Genomic DNA, 24056 nt, shown 5'->3' with positions numbered 1-24056 from the left:
GCGTTGTAACCCAATGACACCAGAGGAGGTAGAAGCAGGAGCAACCACCCTCAGGTGGTTAGTCTTTGAGCTCCCTCCTTGACCTCTAGCCATTGTTTGGGTGTTGTTGGGATTGTGTGCTGTGTTACAGGTTAGGTAACTCTTGTGAACACCAATCCTGACCCTGTCTGTATTTGTGGGGTAACCATGAGGTAGCTGAGGAAGGCTAGACCCAGGTCCAGGCTTTCTATGAACCCAGTCAGCAGGCATTAGACGGGACCCTGAAGGAGAAGACAGACTTTATTTGTTTTTGTCTGTTTTTTTGAAAGTGAGATACTGTATGAAAAGCGCTAAATAAAATAATAATTCCTTAACACTCACTATACACTATACATTGTCCGTGTGCATTTTCTGCTGGTGTATCCTGAGATAACTCCTCTCCGAGAACACTCTTTCCCCAGTGCGTACAGGCCTTTCCCCCATGTGGACCTTCAGGTGTATCTTCAGATGGTGCTGGTGGGAGAACCTCTTCTCACACTGGGGGCAGCTGTAAGGCTTCTCCCCGGTGTGGACCCTCTGGTGCCTCTTCAGGTTGGACAACTGGGAGAAACTGGCCCGGCAAAGATGACAGCTGAATGGTTTCTCCCCTGTGTGCATCCTCTGGTGGATCTCCACCTGTTTGGGGAAACTGAAGGCTTTCCCACAGAATGAACACGGAAAGCGCTTCTCTTTGCCACCAGATCTGCTGATAGCGTTACTACTACTGTCATTTGTCAATGGGCTTGTGTAGCCATTTAGTGTTGAGGCACTGGCATTGTCTGAGGTCTGGTTTAACATTAGGAGACTGTGAGGAGGACAAATGCCAGGGAGAGTCTGTGTTGTCGCAGGGTCCATGTTCCAGTTGATAGATCCTATAGAAGGCGGGCTGAAGGCAGCACCTGTTAGGGGGTTAACCTGAGGTGCCATCAGTCTCTCTGAATCACAACTATAGTAGCAGGACGGAGCATCGCTAGCAGAGTCTGTGTCTGTTCTCTCCCGCTGCATACGGACACCTCCCCGTCCCTGCAGACCAAATCTACACCTTGCCCTGGTCTCAGCCAGTCTGTTGTCATGGAGACTGAGTTTGGTTGTTGTTTTGTGTTCGACTGTCTGTTTCTGGTTGTGGTTCAAGGTGTTGTTCCCCACTTCAGAGTTGAGGACGCTGTCCCATCCATTGATCTCCACTATGTCGCCTCTGGTCCTTGCCTGCTCAGTGATGATGTCCCCTGAGCCTTTGGGTGCACCAGTCTGGGTCTGGGAATCCCAGATGGCAGCCCAGTCTCCTCTGTTAGCCTCTAGCCAACCACCTGCAGGAAGAGGTTACAAAATAGACTTTACAAACATGGAGGAGAAAACTCTACATTTTGTCAATTACCTGGTGAGGTTCATACATTATAATGTGTGTTTTTGTATGTAAACATAAGTTGTATTGATTTCATTTTATGAATGAAGAAAAATATAAAATAATAGCCAGGTGCATCACTATTCCCATTGAAGATCTATTACTGTATGTAGGCTATGTGTATTTCTCCCTTACCTTGCTCCCCCATCTTTCGTCCACTCAGCAGGTCAATGCTCTCTGGTCCATCTTCTATTGTCTCCTCTTTGACCAGCAGCAGATCAGGCTTCCCATCCTCCATGTCTACCAACTGTAAGAGATACAGAGTGAGAGGATGTTGGATCAAGAAATCTGATATGAGCACCCTGCTATGAAGCATCTTCTGATTGGGCAATGAGGGATTGCTATGAGTACTATGCAAGCATGTTAGTTGATGTGATACTATGCAAACGTGTTAGTTGATTTGACTACCTAACACACTTTAATGTTTTGATACTTCAAAGGCATGATCCCTCACTTAAGACAAAATTAATAAAGACCAGGGGCCATATCAACAAAGTCTCAGAGTAGAAAATTGGTCATAAGTGCTGAGAATAGATACATTTTACTCTTATGGGTAAAAATAAAAGCAATGCTGGAAGCCTCTTTAGTCATCTAGTTGACCGATATTTAGGAAACCTCTTGAGCTGTCCTAAACAGTTAAGAGTTACCAGCAGGTGTCTTGATTATAGAAAAGGGCAGCGAGTCAGTGGTTCTGGTGCCATAGACAGGAAATTGCTTTAGAGTTGTTGAAATAATGTTTTATATTTCTATATGATCAATCCAGAAATAATCTAGACCTACATGCAACAGTATTTCTTACGCTTTTGACAATGATTTCACAAGGTCTAAATCACATATGTCTATATACTAACAACCACTAGGCTAATAATCATAGTGTACAAAACATTATGAACACTTTCTCTTTCCATGACAGACTGACCAAGTGAAAGATATCACCGTTATTGATATCATTTGTTAAATTCACTTCAATCATTGTAGTTGAAGGGGAGGAGACAGGTAAAAAAATGATTAAGCCTTGAGACATGGATTGTGTATGTGTGCCATTCAGAGGGTGAATGGGCAAGACAAAATATTTAAGTGCCTTTGAAGGGGTATAATTTGATAAATACAGTTTCCTGTCTCTATCAAGAATGGTCCACCACCAAATGGACATTCAGCCGACTTGACACAACTGAGGGAAGCATTGGAGTCAACATGGGCCAGCATCCCTATGGAACACTTTTGATACCTTGTAGTCCAGGCCCTAACAAATTGAGGCTGTTCTGAAGGCAAAACTAAATTTTAGGGAGTTGTTCTTAATGTTTTGCACAATCAGTGTATTTTTACATTTGATTATTTCATGAATCGACTTCATGTTATTTCAAGGGAATAACACATTGTTAAAAAAATGCCTAAATTGGGCATGCCTATAAATTGAGCAATTGAAAGCATCTAGGGGCTATGCTAACTTTTTCATTGTGTAAAGATTAAACCTTTCAACGTTTTATGCAACATCGGCAAGTAACTTGATGCCTACTGTGCCAAAGCGATTTAGAGGTGTTAAACCGGAGTGACGAGTGTGTTGATATAAAAGTAATATAAAAATTATGCTTTTAATAACCATTATACTGCATGAATCAGTAAAATTTGCCTTTCACATTATTCAAAATATCAATTGTTTAAAAAAAAAGGTTATGCATGCCAACATATTAGGCAAGAACTAAGAGTAAGCAAAGTGATCGTGTCAGGTGAATATTATATCAAACGTTTTTCCCATTGTAACATTTGATGTACAGTCACATTCACCGAAGTTGTCTGAAGCGTGCTATAGAGTTCACAACTGGCGTTGTATAGAGTTCACAAATCACCGTTGATTATTCCCCATCATTTGCAACATGTCAATCAATGAGCGTCATCACTATATTTCCTTTGCGGTAACTCAAACTGTCGTGATTTCCACCTGAGAAACTTTTATGGGTTGATTTTACCCCTGGCTCAGAGTTTGTCTGAGCAGTGTCATCCTAAAACCTACTCTGAGCTGGGAGCTTTTTATTGTCTGAAAACAGGTTGACAGAGGAATCCTAAGACCCTTTCTGAGACGCTTTGTGGATACGGGTCCAGAGTCTCCGAGTGGAAGTGCTAATCGAGGATCAGGGGCCGTAGTTATCAAGCGTCTCAGAATTACTCATAGGAATCGACTGTGACCTAATTTACACACTGCTCAGAATAGGACCTAAAAATGTAGTTGTTAAGCGTCTCTCCCCTACTCTCGGCGATGAGTAGGGGTTAATTTTATGAGTTGATCTCAGCACGTTTTTACGACATGAGAAGAGCGGTTAAGTGAAAGTGCGATGACGTTTTGTATTTTTGGGGGTAGAAAAAGGGCACACAGGATATTCCACATTTCCAAAAACAAGACTGATACAATTAAGCAACATTAATATCAAACCAATTGCAGGACTAGCAACATTGTTTGTTTTGTAGGCTATTGGATATCTTGTTTTTGTTATAGTCAAACGTAATCATCATAAAATATAATCATAATGGTGTCGGCTAATTGTAACATTGGCAATTAGTCCTATTTAGGTTAAATAATACGCCCAGGCACACCGGCGCATGACATTTTGCCACTGTGGTAAGAGAAAGAGGCTCATCTAATTAGTTTGATAGAATATTATTAACATCTGTCTCACATTACCCTCTTTACATAGAACTACCAATCCCTTTTCAATTTTCTAGCCTTTTTAAACGCATGTCATTATGCGGCATGCGATCATGGAAATAAAACTGGCGGGATGAGGAAAGTATTTTGCTTGCAGAGCAAGTTGAAAAATACAAAAGTATTATCAAGGGCCATATCTGAAACAAACACCACATTTCATTTTTCTAGAAGAACTCCAGACTAATGTGAACAACGCTGGTACACCATCCTATCAGAATGTAGGTTGGAGATTTCCATTTCCCTTCAGAAGTTGGCAAATACAGGTAGGCCTAAATTCAGTTGGTATGTTATGCACACTGTAAAGTAGACTATTTTGTTGTCTAATGGGTATTGTCTGCATTCAGAGGTGGCCCTCCACGTAAGCCCCTCAGTGCCATAGGGGAATGTGTTTAACTACACGAAGGGCTCAAATGTGACCATTAGCAAGACGCTGCGCTGTTAAGGGTCACCGATCAGCACAATAGGATTTAAGCTTACTGTTGAATTTCAAAACACTTTATTTACATTTATATTTTTAACAAATTGTTTGCGGAAAAACTTATGACACGCACTTAATGTGTAATGTGTTTGATGGATCGCAGGAAAAGAGCAGTGTAACGAGTGCGCTGAGAGTCGGGAAGCAAGTTCAGGGAGTGCGTGTTTTAATAAATAAAATAACCACAAACAACGCACCGACATGAAAACAGAGTCAATAACACCTGAGGAAAGAACCAAGGGAGGTGACAGATATAGGGAAGACAATCAAGGAGGTGATGGAGTCCAGGTGAGTGTCATGAGCCGCAGGTGCGCGAGACGATGGTGACAGGTGTGCGGGATAATCAGCAGCCTGATGACCTAGAGGCCGGAGAGGGAGTATATGTGACAAGCAGGAATAGGCCTTTTGTAGGCTAGTCCAAGCTATGGCTTGTAATGGTGCGACTGCTGTCGCCACCCAAAGATGATCCAATTTGAATAAACGCTTGCGCATTGATGTGAATCTCATTTAGCTATTTGCGGTTTATGGATTGTGGTTGTTGTGGATGGCTGTTCACAGATCTAAATGTATATTTGAACCCAATAATGGTTGAATTCAAGACGTTTAAGCTGCCTATCAATCATTGTTTTTGAAACCAGTAGACAGCCAGTGAAAAAATGCGCTCTTGCAACAGCTGCATAGTGTGGATCCCAGCCTATTGAATACAATTGGGGTTTATATTGCTCAATCTAATTCATGCTGATAAAATAAATAAATCCATAGGCCTAATGGACATATGCTCAAACTCGCACACTTGATAGACTTAAAGGGGCAATCTGTAGTTGCTACATCCATTTTTGAACTTTCAATGGATTTATATATATATATATCCATTGATTCTTAAAGAATATAACTTATAAATGCCTCATGAGCTTAGTTCAACTGTCACACTCCATGAAAACCCCAAATAAAAGCTTGTTTTTCTCCAATGTTTGTAAACATTGTAAATGTAAACAAACACTGTATAGCCTCATAACATGGTTAAAACAATTTTGATATCATTGATGGTCAGTCCTTGCATCCATAGCTCTGTATATTAATCTGACAGCGGTTACATTTCTCCAGGCCCATCCCGCAGCTTTTTACCAAAACAGAGGCGGGGCAACCATTTTGTTATTGTTCTGTGGATTTGCCCTTCAAACAGCTGCATATTATCAAGGAATCAGTGTCACCAACAAAAATGTAAACAATAGGCCAATAGCAAATGCAGCATAAGGCATTCATTTTTCACATGTAAATAGCACTTTTCAGTAGCGCTCAAAGCATGCCATTCCATGAGGACAGCTTTTAATTTTTCTACTTGAATCAATGAGCCCAATCAGTCCTCCATGACAACAAAATCATATTACATAGTAGGGCTGGCTAATAAGTCCTTATTTTTTTGGGTTATGCTCAGGTAAAACAATTTGGCAAATCTATACTTCCATATTTCCAAGTCCTATTCTTGAAGATTAAGGGGTATAACATTTATTGGATTGACTGGAATTCTGATAGACTTTGGTTTTTAATGTAAAGATATAATTTAGTCGTATTATTATATGTAGTAGAAAGCGGTTGGTTAGAAGAACCCTACATAACCGATCCCTAAAGTAAAATTTAACATCCATATATGGCCAGATATGTAAACTTTAACATTGATTTATCCTGCAATAGATGTGGTTCAATTGCTAACATACATTGTTGTCTTCTTCTATTAACTCTTAAGGGGAAAGTAATCTAAAAGTAACTGTGTAATCAGATTACGTTACTGAGTTTGGGTAATCCAAAAAATTACGTTTCTGATTACAATTTTGGACAGGTAACTAGTAACTGTAACGGATTACATTTAGAAAGTAACCTACCCAACCCTGCATATCTGTATAATGCTCTCCCATTCCAATAGCTGTAGCTAGATATTGGGTTCTACGAGACCATTCTGCTGCGCTGACAAAGCGCCAAAACGAAGTGTGGAGATTGTTATGCGAGCCTACCTAAAGTGAAGGTTGGTAAAGTGCTGGTGGAAAAGCGTTCCCTGTCCACCTATGGCACTGGGGCTTGCATCATCATCGCCATAGTCACTGTTGTCATCGTCAGTTTCAGATTGTTCATCGTCGGGAGGTAGACGGATGAGCCGTAGTTTGCAGATGTCGTTCAAAATTGAAGAAGCCATTATTATGCGGCAGACCATCCTTGCTTGGGCTGTGACGCACCTCTCCATGGAGAACATGAAATCTCCTCTTCCACTGGCCTATTCCCCTACCAGGCTCCTTGTGATCCCTCAGATAAAACAATATTTACATGTCATTTTATATGGATTAATATTTTAATTACACTGAGATAAAGCCCGCTGTATTCTGTAGCCCAGTAAATCAAATGTTTGGCCTATTGCCTCACCCTGTTATAATTGAGCTGAGCCCCGAGGAGAGGTCGTAGAAAAGTGGTTTAGCAGCCACCTTATCTGGGGGTACCCCTTGTCACCAAGAAAGTGACATCCAAGGGAACAACATTGCGCTCAAACAGCATGTTGAGGCCACTCTCACTGAGCACTCTGGAGTCGTGTAGACCCAGGCCAGTTGGCTACAACATCAAGAATCTTATAGTCTGCATAAAAAAAAACACTTTGGTGTTAATACTGTGGTACCGCTTTCGATTGATGAATGTGTCCTCATCCATGGAGGGCAATGGTTTTGATGTGGGCAAAATCAATGATGCCAACAACTCCCGGAAAACCAGTGAATTGGATGAAGGCAGCTTGTTTTTTAAAATAATCTGGCGTAGAGTGGTGGGAAAATCAATGAACCTTTGATTTGAGGTGCTTTAAGTGCCATCTGGGTTTGACGGTCTGTGATGGACTCAAATCATCACTGTTACACTGTTGCCAAGAAGGGTAAAGTGGCAACTTCTGGCAACTCCTAACCGGTTAAGACACCTCTTGAGCTCTCTTAAATACACCCTGAGATATGAGTACTTTTATGTCATAGGAATGTTGATAACATGCTCTTACTCCTATGCGTAAAAGTAGGACCAAATTTGCGTCACTGAGAATTTTCGGGCATTTAAATAACTACGGGCCCTGGTCCCCACCTGTCTACATAGTGTTATTATGATCTAAAAGACTAAACTGATCCTAGATTAGCACTCATACTCTGAGAGGCTTTGTGGATACAGGCTCTGAACTAATACCATTCAGACAGTAGTTCACAGTGGGCTCACCTCAGTGAGACTGTGTGTGGTCCTGTGCTGCTCAGCTGGTTCCTCTGTGGGTTCAGGAGGAGGTGTAGTCTGGTTGTCCTCCATGACCATGTTCCCCTCAGGGTTCCCCAGACCCTCCTCACACCCCTCCTCCTTCACCAGCAGCACCTCTGGACCCTCCTCCTCCTAGAAGTGACAGGTGATACAGATTACACTGACATACTCTCCCTCAGGTACGTACACACACACAGTCGCACACACGTATAATAAACACACTTTCAACATGTTGGGGCCATACTTACGAACATTAGAAACGGTTTAAGTTCAAGGTTAAGTTTAAGCAACAGCCAATTAAAATCGTTGACGTAGTGGCACGTGAGCAAAGGCTACATGTTAGCTGTTCCCATTACATAAGCTTGCAGATTTAGCCCTATGATAACCTACTAACCTCATTAGGTGGTCGCTTAAACTTAACCTTTAACTTTTTCTAATTTTGGCAAGTATGGCCCGGAGAGTTACCCATCCCCACTACGTTTGAGTCCTATACTGTAGTTACAGAATTACTTCATTGTTGTTAAACCCATCATGGTGGACATAAATAGGATAATGTGGGTAAAAAATAAGTCAGCTATGATAAGTTAAGTCATCATCAGTAGGTGTTTGTTAGTGTAATAGACTACATGGTGTTTGTTAGTTTAATAGACTACAGGGTATTTGTTAGTGTGTGGGTATTTGTAGGTATATTTAGTAAGTGTATATTGGTTATAAAGCACTGTTGGGTGTATGCAGAATAGGGTGAGATCAGATGTGATGTATACTAAAGAGAGTCTGAATGAAAGTCTTAGAATGAAAAGTCCCATTTTGTGTTTACTAAATATAAACAAGGTTTAAATACACCATATGAAAACCACACGTCTCAACAAAAGATCTGCACGAAGTTGATAAACTGCATACATTTTTCTAATTAATTACTTTTTAAAAAAAGTAGTAGAATGGAAGTAATGAAATAGGCATTTGTGAACATCATATAGCCTACACAATACAAACACAATATGTTAGACTTTTTAGGCTTATATATCACACAATGTCTGGATGCAATATTCTACCCAGGAATATTCAACACTGAAATCTGTTACTCTCATTCTTCCAAATATATCAGTGGATATTTTCTGCGGACAACACTGACAATACATCTTTGTCTTTAATGCAGGGTTTGATCTAAACTTTAACTATACATTGGAATGTTTTTTATTTTGTGGAATGGTTTTTCTGCTGGTGTATCCTGAGGATGCTCCTCTCTGAGAACCTCTTCCCGCAGTGCGTACAGGCGAACAGCTTTTCTCCTGTGTGGACCTTCAGGTGCCTCTTCAGGCTGCTAGCCTGGGTGAAGCGGATGTGACACTGCGGGCAGATGTAGGGTTTCTCCCCTGTGTGGACCCTGTGGTGCCTCTTCAGGTCACCAGCCTGTGTGAAGCGCATGGGACACTGAGTACAGCTGTAGGGCTTCTCCCCTGTGTGGACCCTCTGGTGGATCTCCACTGTCTGAGGGCAGCTGAAGCCTTTCTTACAGAACATGCAGAGGAACCGTTTCTCTTTACTATTGCCTGATGTGGCTCCCCCTCCCTGAGCCTGGGCTCTAGCCATGTCGTTTGAGTTCAATACCTGATCGAAAAGGATGCGGCTGTGTGAATCGTAATGCCCCATTGACGTGGACACTGGGTTGTGATCCCTGAGCGCGGGTAAAGGGGAGTGGGTCGTGACATTTGGATTTGTCTCTAAGCTTTCCCTGTAATCTATGAAACCTCTGCCCTGTGAGTTTTTGTCTCCTAGGTGACTATCTGCATTCCATGTGGGAGGAGTGTCACCCTCCACTTTCACAGTCACTTCATCTACGACCAGACCCTCCCCTTGTTTATCTAGGCACCCTTCAGAGTGTACACTACTACTGTACCGGTTCCAGTCCCCTGTAGACAGATCAGTGTGTGTCTCTAAACCCAAGGGCATGTTGCCAGGGTCCATCTCTGTAGTGTAAGAACAAGACGGATCATTACCAGTCTCTAACACGTCACCTGAGTCCGGATGGGAATGAACCGTCCTCATGCTCGAGTTACCGTAAAGTAAATACTCTGAGTCGGGAGCAGGACAGCCCAGCGGCCCCAGTCTCTCTGGGTGTGATCTGTGGTCAGATCCTGTGTGTAAGAGCCTTTGTGTTACAGTTAAAGTCTCTGTGTTGGTCTCTGACTTGAGGACGGCGTTCGGCGTTCCACTGACCTCCGTGATGCTGCATCGGGCCCTGGGCTGGGGCACGGCGGTGGCAAGGTCCTCAGTGGCTACAGGGGGCGTCACTCCAGCCGCTGCTACAGTCTGGATGTCTCTGCTGTGTTGTGGCTCGTCCTCTCGTTCAGACCTCTCATGCTTGACCCCAGGACCTGCAGACTGATACAAGAAGAGAGGAGGTTATTATTCATGAGTAGAATCGGTAGGGATGTAACTATTCAACCAAAACACATCGGTCCCAATTAAAATGTTTCAAATACAACTGCATTGGTCCGCACCCATTGGTCGGTCAACGCGTCGGTCAGAAAGTCCATTCAAACATTACAAAACGCTGATTCACTAACATGTTACTTTCTTTCTACCTTACCATACCTCATCTTTTGTCACAACCGATGCGTCCTCTCTTCAGTGTCGAACTAAGAATGTACCCGTGTTGACAGTCATTGGTCTACAAGTCAGCTTGCATGCCGAACAACCCCAGGAAATATCAGTAGCATAGTTAAGCTGCTGAACGGGGGCTTACAACAGATCTGAGTTTCGATTGTTCAGGTTCACCATCAGCAATAGTTTTGGTAGTTTTGCTTCAAACAATCAGTGTATATTGTCATTTTTAGATATACTGGGTAAAGTTAATCATTTCAGAATGATGACAGCAATCTGGCGCACTGCATTTGTTTTTGAGATGGGGGGGTGAAATCCAAAGTTGTGCTATAAATTAATTGGCTATGTCATAGCTCATTTGTAAACGATCAATATTGATACATTACGAGCTCAAACACAATCTGCAAACATGACAAGTTAATTAGCGGGTGATGGTGATTTCAGATCCAAAGTGGGGAGACAAAAACATAGGCTACATTGACCCCCCTAATCTGATAGTGGTAAATACCTAGTATCCCTTATGGCTCAGATCAGGTGCCTAGTACATAGATAATAGACATACATCCTTTACATATGAAATGTGAACATACAGAATAATACGAAATGCTCTGAAACGAGGTTGGCTGCAGTGAGATTCTGGACACTGACTGTAGGTCAATAACCTCTCACATAGTCTTAATATTAACATTTCTTGCATCAAAATTAGAGAAATATGATTTCTTTCTTTCAGCATCTTGAGAGAATGCGAATGCGCAGTTAGGGACCGTCAGTAGAGGTGCCATCTTTATCAGCATCATAAAAGCTGATAGTATTTCAACCACATAAAATATGCATCCAAGCCAAACTGAAATCTTATCAGAAACATGTTGGATCGTTTTCACAACTTTCTATTTCCTTACAAACTGTCATTTGGAAATTATGCACAAAATCTTTCCTATTTTTTTTAAATTTTATATATTGCACTTTCTCCCAGGTCCCTATTCGTCTTTGCCCAACGAAAGCAGCAGAGATGACAGAAAGCTTTTCCGCATTCTATTATTTATTGACATTATGCTGGTGAGCAAGGGTTTATTTAGTCTTCTAGGGTAGCATACGATTACAGAAGAGAAGCTGCATGTATCTAATTATAGACAAGTTGAAAAACAAAATAGCCTACCAAAATGTCAAATTATAAGCAGAAACATATTTAAATGAGGCAAAAAAGATTCCTGCACCCCCTGTCCAAAAATCTTCCCCCATCTTTGACTGTAACCTACAGCGCATTTTCTATATTACCGGGTTAGGGTCGGGTGCGGGTCTCAGATTTTAACTTTATCACATATAGTTGGGCGGTTGCTGATGGGTTATTAGCAATTGCGGTTGGGTGAACAAACAGCTGACCCGCGCACCACTAACACACACACACCATAGACATACATAATAGACACACACACAGTCAGCTCCAGCTCAGAGAGGCCCAGTTCATGAGCTCCATCAGCAGCAGATTTTAATTTAGAATGGAAAATTAATGTGTTAATGCAACAAATGTTTGTGCATCGAACCGAATCACATCGAATCGTTCTCTAATCAAACCGATTCGCACCGATTTATTTTTAAACTACAACTAGGGCCGGGACCATACCAGAATTGCGATACTCTTTAGTATCGTGGCAAGGAAACATAACATGAAGCGGATTTAACTTCTTTAGGAAGTCAGACCTAATGTTGGAAACAAACCTCATTATGTTGTCATCCAGAGTCACATGTATTGATTTGCCAAGTTATAGCACATAAAATGTTATATACAACAGGTTTTTAAAGGGCCAAAAAGTTTTGCCTGCTTCGTGTTTTCATTTTTGCCATGGAATTTTTTCCGTCCCAGCTCTAACTAAAACATATCGTTCCTGTATCGTATTGGAGCCTGTGTATCTACAGTGCCTTTGAAAAATTATTTGACCCCTTTCTGATACTCTATTTTTGCATATTTTTGATAGTGAATGTTATCATCTTCAACCAAAACCTAATATTAGATAAAGGGAACCTGAGTTAAATATATATATTTAACTTATTTTATTTATTTAAAAAAGTTATGCAACACCCAATCCCCCTGTGTGAAAAGGTTATTGCCCCCTTACACTCAATAACTTGTTGTGCCACCTTTAGCTGCAATAACTGCAACCAAATGCTTCCTGTAGTTGTTGATCAGTCTCTCTGTGGAGGAATTTTGGCCCATTCTTGCATGCTTTAACTCAGCGACATTTGTGGGTTTTCAAGCATGAACTGCTCATTTCAAGTCCTGCCACCACATCTCAATTGGGATTAGGTCTGGACTTTGACTAGGCCATTCCAAAACTTCAAATGTGTTGCTTTTTAACCATTTTCATGTAGACTTGATTGTGTGTTTTGAATCATTGTTTTTCTGCATGACCCAGCTGCAGTTCAGCTTCAGCTCACAGACGGATGGCCTGACATTCTCCTGTAGAATTCTCTGATACAGGGCAGAATTCATGGTTCCTTCTATTAAAGGCAAGTCGTCCAGGTCCTGAGGCAGCAAAGCATCCCCACACCACCTCACAAGGCTTTCTCTCTCTCCAAGTTGAGACCTTGAAACTGAGATACCTCGGTTGTTCCCATAGCAATATTCTGGGCGTATTGCCAAGTTGAGGAACAGTGATAGTGAGGATTCCTCCATACATGATCAGCCAGTCATCTGCATGAACCTTTCCAATTAGTTATTAGAAAGTAGCCTTGATTCGATACTTTGTAGCATTGATTTGATACATCAACATAACACTTCCCCCACAGTATAATGACCTGTCCCCAAATTAATATAGTTGGTTCACTTTGATATTTCAAACTGCGTCTGGTGTGGATGGACAAAATCAACATGCGCGCGAAGTTGCACACGTGTGGCCGGTGTAGTCAGCATGTAAGAATTGGATAACAATGTCATAGGGAAGTTTCACAAACTCCGCATTGGTAGATAAATAAGGATGTACATGCAAGTGAATAGCTGAGGGGAGCCTTTCTGAAATAAACGGTACACATTTGATTTAAAAAGTAATTCATTATTTTTTATGCAACACTATTACACTAACCTCTATCATGATAACGTGCTGGGTTGAGATTCCACTCCCCTCATCAACAGTGATTGGTTGGCCATCTCTCCATGTATTGTGTCCTGCTGGTTTAACAAAGCTCCTGTGGCCTCCAGTGAGATGTCCTTCACCTGAGAGAGTGATTGGAGGAAAATAAGTGGTTAGGTTAGTGGTATATTGTACACTATTGATGCTGTCTACAATTGGCAAGGATGTAAGGTAACACTTCTTATAACTTCTTGATATACTATTTATTATGTTCCATGCATCACATTGTTTTCAATGAGTACATAACAGGAAATGTAGTAAATTAAGAATCTGGTTAGGATATGATATTGTGTCTTTGCGCAAAATATCTAGGGAATTATTACATACTATCCAACACCCAATTCTGGTTAACCATATAAAGTAACATATCTAAAGTCACACATGCGCAGAGCGGAACCGGGCGACAGGCCTCGCAACTTCGGCATTCTGCAAAATGCCTCTTCCCATACCTCTTCCCATTCCTCTGTATCGGTCGAGGATCTTGACACTTCTGGGACGACTTGCGAGGATGCGCTCTCGTGACCCCTTTAGTTCCAGTAGCTGTAGTTTCCTCCGCAATGCCCTGTTTTCTTTCTGGCTTTGAGTTATTTCCAAACGAATCACTGCATAGTCGTCGTCTACGAGTTTACAGATCTCCGCCACAGCTGCATTTGCTAGCACCTCCATGATGGAGGCTATGTGAGTGTGAAAAACCATACAGTTAGCCATTGTTAGCTACAATGGCTAACAATGGCAAAATAAAGCTAGCTAGCGTTACCTAGATAACATATATCAAGCAAGTCCTGTCTCAAACGCGAATTAATGTATATATTGTATATATTTGTATATATTGTATTTGTATATATTGTTATACAGTTAAATTATTCATAGTTTGAGTTCCAGGATGTTAATAAACGTCTAAAGTAAAACTCTAACGATGAAATTGATATTGGTAACTGTTTACACCAGCACCTTGTCACAACACAAAAAAGTACGTCCGGGTCACAGGTTTTCGGAATTTTTTCAAAATAAAATTTCCCCATGTAATAGAAAGTATCAATAACCTATATTTATTCATGATATGTGAAACGTAATTGTCTAAATATTAACAATGATTAATATTTGTTCATAAAAGTGATATTTTAATTTATATTGGGGTTTTAACCTGTTCAAAGGTCAAATAAGTCCCCCCAATGCAATACAATATACATTAAATACATATTGGCTTTTAGAGAGAACTATTCTAGGTGCTGAAGTAAAAGTGGGGTTGGGATTACTCACCAGGGTCTGTAGAAGCTATATGGTGTTATTTCATGTGGGACTGAGGTCTATACTGTGTCCAGCAACACTTTCTACTCCACCCGCACAATTGGTCGCAATGCAATAGACTACAGGCCTTCAATTACATATTGGCTTAGAGACAACTTCTAGGTGTAAAAGTGGGGTTTGGATTACTCACTAAAGTCTGTAGAATCTATATATATATGGTGTTATTTAATGGAGGGCTGAGGTCTATATGCCAGCAACACTGTCTACTCCACCCACTCCATTGGTCCCAATGCAATACACTATAGGCCTATAATGCATCCAAAATGTTTTAATTAAGTCATTTTGCAGTGTAACTGCAGTTCAACCGCAGCACACTGCAATTACTGGGTTCAAAACTGCAGTTACAAAATATACATTGCAGTTTCGTAAGGGAATTAATACTTGGGATGAAAATGATGGAAAATGTGCACAATTATGAATATTTTATACTAGTTATCATACAAAAAATAATTAAAAGTATTTCTATGAAATATGTGATTTGTTATTTTTTCAAGTCGAAATGGTCAACAATGTTTTTGTGTGTGTACTCCTATCATTTATTGCAGAATTTTCTGTACATTGTGTCGCAGTAAAAGTGGGTCCATTCTACTCAGTTGCACTTCTTGTTTTCAAATCCACGGAGTTTACACCCAGAGGAGTGTTTCTGCTCATTTTACGGCTTTTATAGTGGCCAATCAGCTTAAATCCAATCGTTTTTTCATATTGGACATACATATTGCACCGGTTGTGTACGGTTTAATATGTTTTGTGTACGGTTTAATATGTTTGTTCAAAATGAAAAAAACTATTGGATTTAAGCTGATTGGCCACATTGTTTCAAATGACAAGTTAACAAAAGGTTAATGAGGGTTTTGGGGTGAATTACTCTCCTAAACAGAAAGGTCTTTCCATTTAATTTTAATAACTTTTTTCACCAGTTTCAGTTGATATGAATGAAACTTTTTATACATATTGCCCATGGTAGAAGTGGTCAGAAAGTGGCTTTTTGGACCTGAATGCCAAAACGTTCACGAGATAGAGATGCTCCATTTTGCATACCCCACTATACCATGAGACATCCATATCTTCATCACTGTAAAAAAATTGAGTTTGATATCATTTAAAAGTTTAAAAACAGGGTTGTCAAACTATTTTATAATTTCTTGAAATAAATGTTTTTTTAATAAAAAATCTAAGGTACTATATCTAAAAATGCTTAAAGTCAGATTTGTTTTATTTATTTTCACACGTTGTAGTTTAGACCCTAATTTACATCAGGAGGTGTGTGTATGTATATATGTGCCCGCCCTCAGTTGAGACACAGCATACTCTTGAATACAGGGGGGGGGTGTCATATCAATCATAGAAATACAATTCATAGAATGGGCCTATCCCTTTAGACCACTGCAATTTAGCTGGTACACCATTTGATATTGAAATGTATATTTTAACTTCCAATTACTACTTACAAAGATGGTCAAAAGCTGCAACATATGCAAACAAATAAATGTTTTGTTTTTAGATAATTGACATTAAAAGTTACAACAAAAAAAAAATTATCAAATAGTTTGACAACCATGTTTGCAAGCTTTTAAAATGCTATCAAATTCAACCGTTTATCTTTCCCAGTGATGAAGACATGGATGTCTCATGGTATGATGGGGTATGCCAAATGGCTCAACTTTGAGCACCTCCCTCTCCTGGATTTTTTGGAACATAGGTCCAAAATGTTACTTTCTGACCACTTCCACCTTACCGCAAATATGTATGAAAAGTTTTGTTTGAATCAAAAGGGGTGTGGTCAAAAAGTGATTGAAATCAAATGGCATGACCCACAAGTAAACAGGTTGTACACCGACCCAGTTTGTATAGACTGGAATATCAACTACAGGTTCAATTTAGTTCAGGTTTAATATTTCACCTCAGTCATCCCCTGAAGGTAACTTATAGGCCATTTACTGCAAACAGCTTGAAGTCAAGGACTGTAGACTAAACACAGTGGTGACATACATCAGTATAAATACAGCCAAAGTCAATTATTGAGTGGCAATGTTTGCTACAGCAATGGGAGATTCATAACAATAACACACATAACAGATATGGGAGTTGATAGAGGGGAGGATGACAAAATATCTGATTAAGGCGAACCCCCAACTACAGTGCATTCGCAAAGTATTCATACCCCTTGACGTATGCCACATTTTGTTGTTAGACTGAATTGAAATGTATTAAATCATTTTTTCCCTAACCCATCTACACACAATAGCCAATAATGACAAAGTGAAAGCATGTTTTTAGAAGATGTATTGATAATGAAATACAGAGTCAATACATGTCAGAATCACCTTTGGCAGTGATTACAGCCGCATCTTTCTGTTTGTCACAAAATAGTTTATTTTGCCCATTATTCATTTCAACATTCTTCAAGCTCTGTAAAATTGGTTGTTGATCATTGCTAGACAGCCATTTTTAATTCTTGCCATAGATTTTCAAGCAGATTTAAGTCAAAACTGTAACTCGGCCACTCAGGAACATTCAATGTCTTCTTGTTAAGCAACTCCAGTGTACATTTGGCCTTGTGTTTTAGGTTATTGTCTTGCTGAAAGGTGAATTCCTCTCCCGGTGTCTGGTGGAAAGCAGACTGAACCAGGTTTTCCTCTAGGATTTTGACTGTGCTTAGCTACATTCCGTTTATTTTTTATTCTGAAAATTTCCCCAGTCCTTAACGATTACACATAACATCATGCAGCCACCACTATGCTTGAAAATATGGAGAGTGGTACTCTGATGTGTTTGGGGCAAATCCAATACAACAACACTTTGTATTCAGGGCAAAAAGTGAATTTCTTTACCACATTTTTTTTACAGTATTACTCTAGTGCCTTGTTACAAACAGGATGCATGTTCTAGATTTTTTTTTTTAATTCTGTACAGGCCTTCTTTTCACTCTGTAAATTAAGTCAGTTTTGTGGAGTAACTACAATGTTGCTGTTGCTGTTCCATCCTCAGATTTCTCCTATCACCGCCATTAACCTCTTACTGTTTTAAAGTCACCACCGCACCAACCATCACCATATCATCTACTCTGCCTCATCATACTCATTCTTTCCTCTGTTCACCTCATCCAGTTCCATACATCCAAAACCAACAGAATTAACTACAAACTAATTAGTACTACATTACATGTCACTACACTCTATTCATGTGAGCATTTTCTGCTGGTGTATCCTGAGGTAGCTCCTCTCTGAGAACCTTTTCCTGTAGTGCGTACAGGCAAATCGCCTTTCTCCTGTGTGGATCTTCAGGTGCATCTTCAGCTGGTGCTGATGTGAGAACCTCTTCTCACACTGGGGGCAGCTGTAGGGTTTTCTCCCCTGTGTGGACCTTCTGGTGGATCTCAGCCTGTTTGGGAAATTGAACGCTTTCCCACAGAACAAACACAGGAAACTTTACTGATTACGTCTCTACTACTGTCATTTGTCAATGGGCTTGTGTAGCAATTTAGTGTTGAGGCACTGGCATTGTCTGAGGTCTGGTTTAACATTAGGAGAGTGTGAGGGATGAAGGTCAGGGAGTGTCTGTGTTGTCGCAGGGTCCATGTTCCAGTTGATAGATCCTATATAAGGCAGGCTGAAGGCAGCACCTGTTAGGGGGTTAACCTGAGGTGCCATCAGTCTCTGAATCAAAATTATAGGAGCAGGACGGAACATCTCTAGCCAAATCTGATCTCTACCGCCGCATACCGACAGCTCCCCGTCCCCACAAACCAAATATATTCTTCACCCCGTTGTCATGGAGACTAAGCTTGGTTGTTGTTTTGTGTTTGACTGTGTTTCTAGTTGTGGTTAACAGTTGAGGACGCTGTCCCATCCACTGACCTCCACTATGTCGTCTCTGGTCCTGGCTTGCTCAGTGATGTCGTCACCATGGGCCCAATGGAGTCGGAGTCAATTACCTGGTGAAGTTCATAAATTATGTGTTCAAATATGTAAACACAAGTTGTGGTGATTTAATTTTATGAATGAAGAAAAAATAAAAGCCAGGTGCATCACTATTCCTATTGAAGATCTATTACTGTATGTAGGCTATATGTATTTCTCCCTTACCTTGCTCCCCCATCTTTAGTCCACTCAGCAGATCAATGCTCTCTGGTCCATCCTCTATTGTCTCCTCTTTGACCAGCAGCAGATCAGGCTTCCCATCCTCCATGTCTACTGCCTGTAAGAGATACAGAGTGAGAGGATGTTGGATCAAGAAATCTGATATGAGCACCCTGCTATGGAGCATCTTCTGATTGGACAATGAGGGATTGCTATGAGTACTATGCAAACATGTTAGTTGATTTGATTAGTTGACACTCTTTAATGGTTTGATAATTGAAAGGCATGGTCCCACACTTAAGACAAAATTCATCAAGACCCGTATCCACAAAGAGTCTCAGAGTAGAAGTTCTGATCGAGGATCAAGTCCCCGCATGTCTACATGGTCTAATTCATTATCATCTAAAAGGCAAAACTGATTCTGTACACACGTGTACAGAGAACACACTTTCAACATGCAATCACTCAAATAGCAAAAGGCAAATGCTGTTACTATCTATTTATACAAACAGCTGTATTGTTAAATACTTCCAGATGCAACAGAGTTTTCATGACACAAATGGGTCCCGTGTGGCTCAGTTAGTAGAGTATGGTGCTTGCAACGCCAGGGTTGTGGGTTCGATTCCCACTGGGGACCAGTACAAAAAAAAGTATGAAAATGTATTGCACTCACTACTGTAAATCGCTCTGGATAAAAGCATCTGCCGAATGGCTACAAAAAAAAGTGTTTACCCATCCTCACCTTGTTTCAAATCAAGTTGTATTTGATGTTTACTTACAAGCCCTTAACCAACAATGAAAGTTAAGTAAAAAAATAAAAAAAAAAAAATAATAACAATAATGATGCTATATACAAGGGGTACAGGTTTGTCGCGGTAATTGAGATAAATATGTACTTGTAGTATATTGACTATGCATAAATAATAACCATTGAGTATCAGCATCGTAAAAAGGGGGGAGGGGTCAATGCAAATAGTCCGGGTAGCCATTTGATTTGCTGTTCAACAGGCTTATGGCTTGGGGGTCGAAGCCTTCTGGACCGAGACTTGGCACTCTGGTACCGCTTGCTGTGTGTTAGCAGAGTCTATGACTAGGGTGGCTGGAGTATCTTTTTTGTTTTAGGGCCTTCATCTGACGCCGCCTGGTATAGAGGTCCTGGCCCCAGTGATGTACTGGGCCATACGCAATCCCCTCTGTAGAGCCTTGCAGTTGCCATACCAAGCGGTGATGCAACCGGTTAGGATGCTCTCGATGGTGCAGCTGTAGACATTTTTGAGGATCTGAGGACCCAAATATTTTCAGTCTCCTGAGGGGGAATAGGTTTTGTCGTGCCCTCTTCACGACTGTCTTGGAATGTTTGGACCATGATAGTTTGTTGATGTGGACACCAAGGAACTTGAAACTCTCTCCACAACAGCCCCGTCGATGAGAATGGCAGCATGCTCGGCCCTCCTTTTCCAGTAGTCCAAGATCATGTCCACAATCACTGCCAGGTCTCTGACCTCCTCCCTTTAAGTCCTATACTGTAGTTACAGAATTACTTAAATTGTTGTTAAACACATCATGGTGGACAAAAACGTTGTGGGTAAAAACAAGTCAGCAATAAGTTAAAAAAATAATCTGACAAACCTGACTAAGGTATTTTGATGTGTACAGTAGGTGCTTTAAAAAAAATATATTTAACCTTTATTTAACTAGGCAAGTCAGTTAAGAACAAATTCTTATTTACAATGATGGCCTACCACGGCCAAACCCGGACGACGCTGGGCCAATTGTGCGCTGCCCTATGGGACTCCCAATCACAGCCGGATGTGATCCAGCCTGGAATCGAACCAGGTACTGCAGTGACGCCTCTTGCACTAAAGAGATTCTCAATGAAAGTCTTAGAATGAAAAGTCCCATTTTGTGTTTATTAAACAAACAAGTGTTAAATACACCATATGAAAACCACACATACACATGTCTCAACTAAACTTGATGAACTGAATACATATTTCTTGCGAAACTTTGTGAACACCATATAGCCTACATAGCACAAACAATTTGAAACATACTTTTTAGGCTTATATATATATAAATAACATGTCTGGATGCAATATTCGACCCAGGAATATTCAACACTATAATGTGTTACTCTTATTATCCCAAATTTATGCTGACAACAATGAAAATGAATCTTCGTCTTTAATGCAGGGTAACTTTCTATTTTATAGAGTGGAATGTTTTTTCTGCTGGTGTATCCTGAGGTAGCTCCTCTCTGTGAACCTCTTCCCGCAGTGCGTACAGGCAAACTGCCTTTCTCCTGTGTGGACCTTCAGGTGCATCTTCAGGTGACCAGCCTGGGCGAAGCGCATGTGACACTGGGTACAGCTGAACGGTTTCTCCCCTGTGTGGACCCTCTGGTGCCTTTTCAGGTGGTCCTGGCGGGAGAACCTCTTCTCACATTGGGTACAGCTGAAGGGTTTCTCCCCTGTGTGGACCCTCTGGTGGATCTCCACCTTCTGGAGGCAGCTGAATCCTTTGTGACAGAACATGCAGAGGAACCGTTTCTCTTTAATATTGCCTGATGTGGCTCCCCCTCCCTGAGCCTGGGCTCTAGCCCTGTCGTTTGAGTTCAATACCTGATCGAAAAGGATGTGGCCTTGTGAATCGGAAGGTCCCATCGATGTGGACACTGGGTCGCAATCCCTGAGTGTGTGTAAAGGGGAGTGGGTCGTGACATTTGGATTTGTCTCTAAGCTTTCCCTGTAATCTAAGAAATCTCTGCCCTGTGAGTGTCCATCTCCTTGGTGACTAACTGCCTTCCATGTGGGTGGAACATCCCCCTCCACTTTCACAGTCACTTCATCTATCACTATAACCTCCCCTTTCTTATCTAAGCACCCTTCAGAGCATGCAGTACTACTGTACTGGTTCCAGTCCCATTTCGACTGATCAGTCTGTCTCTTTAAACCCAAGGGCATGTTGCCAGGGTCCATCTCTGTAGCGTAAGAACAAGACGGATCATCAACTTCTGTATCTAACGTGGCACCATCTCCACGGGAATTAACCACCTTCTGGATTTGGTGAAATACCGGTAAATACTCTGAGCCGGGAACTGGAGGACAGCCCAGTCTCCTCAGTCCCAGTGTCTCTGGGTCTGACCTGTGGTCAGATCCTGTGTGTACAGTTAAAGTCTTGGTGTCTGTCTCTGACTTGAGGACGGCGTTCGGCATTCCACTGACCTCCGTGATGCTGCATCGGGTCCTGGGCTGTGCTGGGGCAGTGGTGGGGTCATCTGTGGCTACAGGGGGCGCTCCAGCTACTCTAGTCTGGATGTCTCTACTGTGCCATGGGTCCTCCTCTCCTTCAGACCTCTCCTGCTTGACCCCAGGACCTGCAGCCTCTGCAACTGCAGACTGACACAAGAAGGGGGGGTTATTACCAGTACATGAATAGAATTATAAATATGTTGTAAGGAAGTCTCACAAGCTCCCCTATGGCAGATAAATGAGGATGTAAGCAAGTGAAAGCTGAGGGGAACCTTTCTGAAATAAATTGACATATTTAATCTACAAAGTAACACATTTTTATGCAACACTATTACACTAACCTCTATCACAATAACTTGCTGGGTTGAGGTTCCACTCCCCTCATCAATAGTGATTGGTTGGTCATCTCTCCATGTATTGTGTCCAGCTGGCTTCACAAAGCTCCTGTGGCCTCCAGTGAGATGTCCTTCACCTGAGAGTGATTGCGGGTTAAAGAGGTGTTAGGTTAACTCTGGCTTTCCCAAACTCAGTCCTCAAGACCCCAAGGGGTGCACGTTTTGGGTTTTGCCCTAACACTACACAGTGAATTCAAATAATCAACTAATCATCAAGCTTTGATCATTTGAATCAGCTGTGTAGTATTAGGGCAAAACCCCAAATGTGCACCCCGAGGACTGAGTTTGGGAAACCGTGGGATGTAAGGTAATACTTCTTGATATACTATTTATTGATCAATGTATTATGTTCCATGCATCAATGTTTTCATTTACTAAATAATAGGCAATGCAGTAAGTCAATAATTGTTAGAATATGATTGTGTATTTGCACAAGATAGCTAAGTAATCAGGGGAATTATTGCATCCAATCCAAAAACTGACCAAGACCCAATTCTGGGTAACACATCTGAATAAATTTGCATAGGGCAACGGGGCTGCTCAGCCTTCTGCAAAATGTACCTCTTGCCATTCCTCTGTATCGGTCGAGGATCTTGACACTACTGGGACGACTGGTGAGGACGCGCTCTCGTATTGCCCTCTCTGCGCGTTCCCGTGCCACCTTCAGTTCCAGTAGTTTCTTCCGCAATGCCCTGTTTTCTTTCTGGCTTTGAGTTATTTCCAAACGAAACACTGCATAGTCATCGTCTACGACTTTACAGATCTCTGCCACAGCTGCATTCGCTAGCACCTCCATGATGGAGGCTATTTGAGTGTGGAAAACCATACCGTTAGAGTTAGCCATTGTTAGCAGCTAGCTAGCGTTATCTAGATAACATCTATCAACCAAGTCCAGTTTCTAACGCGAATTAAAAACTACATGGGTTAAGTATGTGATGCTGTCCAGTTAAGTCATATTTTGAGTTCCAGGGTGGTAATACACATCTAAATATTAACAATAAAAACGCTAACGTGGAAATTGTTCTTGGTCACAGTTCACTTCCGTTCGTCTTAGTCTTCTATGATATCATGGCGGTCTGCAAACAAACGTTTAAGGTGCATGCCGCCACCTACTGTGCTGGAGCGTGCGATCAATCATGGTCTACCGAATTCTGCACTACTAACAAAAAATTACTGGGGGGAGTAAATGGCCTACTAACCCTCCCAAGCCCCCCCAACCCATTAAACTGTATCTATGTCATGCTGAAACAATCCACCCGTAGAATTATTCAGCATGTCTACAACCATTTCAACAGAAACATCTGTTAACCACAATAACTATTTTGCCGTATCCACAATAACATTCAACCTGGCATTTCTGCTTTCACTGTCAAAATGTCCGTTGACAGAGCACATTCATGAGCACAATATTTCTGAACAGGTCTCAAACATGCC

The 24056-nt window shown here is 41.3% G+C and overlaps 2 protein-coding genes and 1 long non-coding RNA gene across 4 annotated transcripts; all 3 read right to left on the bottom strand.

The window, feature by feature from the left end:
• Window positions 1–259: 259 nt before the first annotated feature.
• On the bottom strand, window positions 260–14528 carry LOC139577622 (uncharacterized). Its single transcript, XM_071404757.1, has 6 exons — window positions 14039–14528; window positions 13542–13672; window positions 10078–10242; window positions 7828–7992; window positions 1556–1667; window positions 260–1325 (listed from the first exon to the last, which is right to left on the bottom strand). The coding sequence occupies exons 1-6, from the start codon at window positions 14295–14297 to the stop codon at window positions 367–369; spliced, it is 1791 nt and encodes a 596-aa protein (XP_071260858.1). The 5' UTR covers window positions 14298–14528; the 3' UTR covers window positions 260–366.
• A 2240-nt stretch (window positions 14529–16768) lies between these two features.
• On the bottom strand, window positions 16769–19096 carry LOC139577635 (uncharacterized). Of its 2 annotated transcripts, XR_011675350.1 has the most exons (3): window positions 18983–19096; window positions 18755–18831; window positions 16769–18297 (listed from the first exon to the last, which is right to left on the bottom strand). It is a non-coding gene; the product is annotated as an uncharacterized lncRNA (long non-coding RNA). The 2 variants fall into 2 exon arrangements; XR_011675349.1 differs by having other exon boundaries at window positions 16769–18831.
• Window positions 19097–20865: 1769 nt separating this feature from the next.
• LOC139577626 (uncharacterized) lies at window positions 20866–23683 on the bottom strand. Its single transcript, XM_071404762.1, has 3 exons — window positions 23184–23683; window positions 22569–22699; window positions 20866–22374 (listed from the first exon to the last, which is right to left on the bottom strand). The coding sequence occupies exons 1-3, from the start codon at window positions 23464–23466 to the stop codon at window positions 21184–21186; spliced, it is 1605 nt and encodes a 534-aa protein (XP_071260863.1). The 5' UTR covers window positions 23467–23683; the 3' UTR covers window positions 20866–21183.
• Window positions 23684–24056: the final 373 nt, after the last annotated feature.

The sequence above is a fragment of the Salvelinus alpinus genome, chromosome 6 (genome assembly GCF_045679555.1).
Source record: "Salvelinus alpinus chromosome 6, SLU_Salpinus.1, whole genome shotgun sequence".
Lineage (NCBI taxonomy): Eukaryota > Metazoa > Chordata > Actinopteri > Salmoniformes > Salmonidae > Salvelinus > Salvelinus alpinus.
The sequence above is the reverse complement of the archived record's forward strand: the minus strand, read 5'-3'. Positions and strand labels throughout refer to the sequence as shown.